The sequence below is a fragment of the Penaeus monodon genome, chromosome 19, assembly GCF_015228065.2.
Source record: "Penaeus monodon isolate SGIC_2016 chromosome 19, NSTDA_Pmon_1, whole genome shotgun sequence".
NCBI lineage: Eukaryota > Metazoa > Arthropoda > Malacostraca > Decapoda > Penaeidae > Penaeus > Penaeus monodon.
Genome location: NC_051404.1, coordinates 1,841,277 through 1,842,108, shown reverse-complemented (window position 1 = coordinate 1,842,108; position 832 = coordinate 1,841,277). Strand labels below are relative to the sequence as shown.

Below are 832 nucleotides of genomic sequence, written 5' to 3'. Positions count from 1 at the left end.
ACGTTTTCGTGTAGCATTTACCGTGAGATTATTTCAATTTGTAAGAGTTCCAGGGATTTTAAGTCAAAAATGTCTGGCAGAAAACCTTTTCATGGAATGGGATAAGGATATTTGATGTGATTTTAATGATTTTATTTCGAAAAAGGTTGACGGTGCTGGATGTACATATCATATACACACCTTTTTTGTTAGATGATATTGTGGTTTGCTCTTCACTATTGTAAATTTCAATCCTTTTTTTTTTTTTATATTTTCGGGAACTGTTATGTCAACTTGATTTTCTTTCATTTCACCGAGATTGGTAAACACACCGTGTATGTTTGATTCCAACACGAATCCAACAGATGAGTTTCCATCAGCAAGTGTCGTTTTTTTGTGAGTAAGATTAAGGATGACAGGAAAGTTGGAGTTACTCCTCGTCAAGCTTGATGACGGGGGCGCCGAAGAGGCCAGGGTAGTGGGCGTATGGAAGAGCGTGGGCGTAGGGAAGGCCATGGGCATAGGGAAGGACGGCATGGGAGAGAGCAGTGTAGGTGACGGGCTTGACGTTGACCACGGGCTGTACGTACTTGACGGCGGGCACGGAGATCTCGTGCTCCTTGGTGGTGAGCTCGATCTTGGTGGTGTCGGCGGGGGTGTTGGCGTCGATTGGCTCGAACTGCTTGGTCTCCACAGTGTGCTTGGTGACGGTGGGCACGGCGTGGAGGTACGGGAGGGGGATCTTGACGTCGCGACGACGACGACGTGCCTCTTCTACAGCTGGCTCCTGTTCGTCCTTTTGGTAAATGTATGGGAATTCGGTGGCCTTGATAGTATCATCGGCGTTGAGGAT

General features: G+C 47.0%; 1 protein-coding gene across 1 annotated transcript in view; it reads right to left on the bottom strand.

Moving 5' to 3' along the window:
- Positions 1–246: 246 nt before the first annotated feature.
- Positions 247–832, bottom strand: part of LOC119584953 — a 1,206-nt gene continuing 620 nt past the window's right edge. Inside the window, exon 2 of the mRNA XM_037933552.1 lies at positions 247–832. This exon is cut by the window's right edge and continues 237 nt beyond it. Within this exon, the coding sequence (XP_037789480.1) occupies positions 410–832 (423 nt within the window). The 3' untranslated portion in view covers positions 247–409.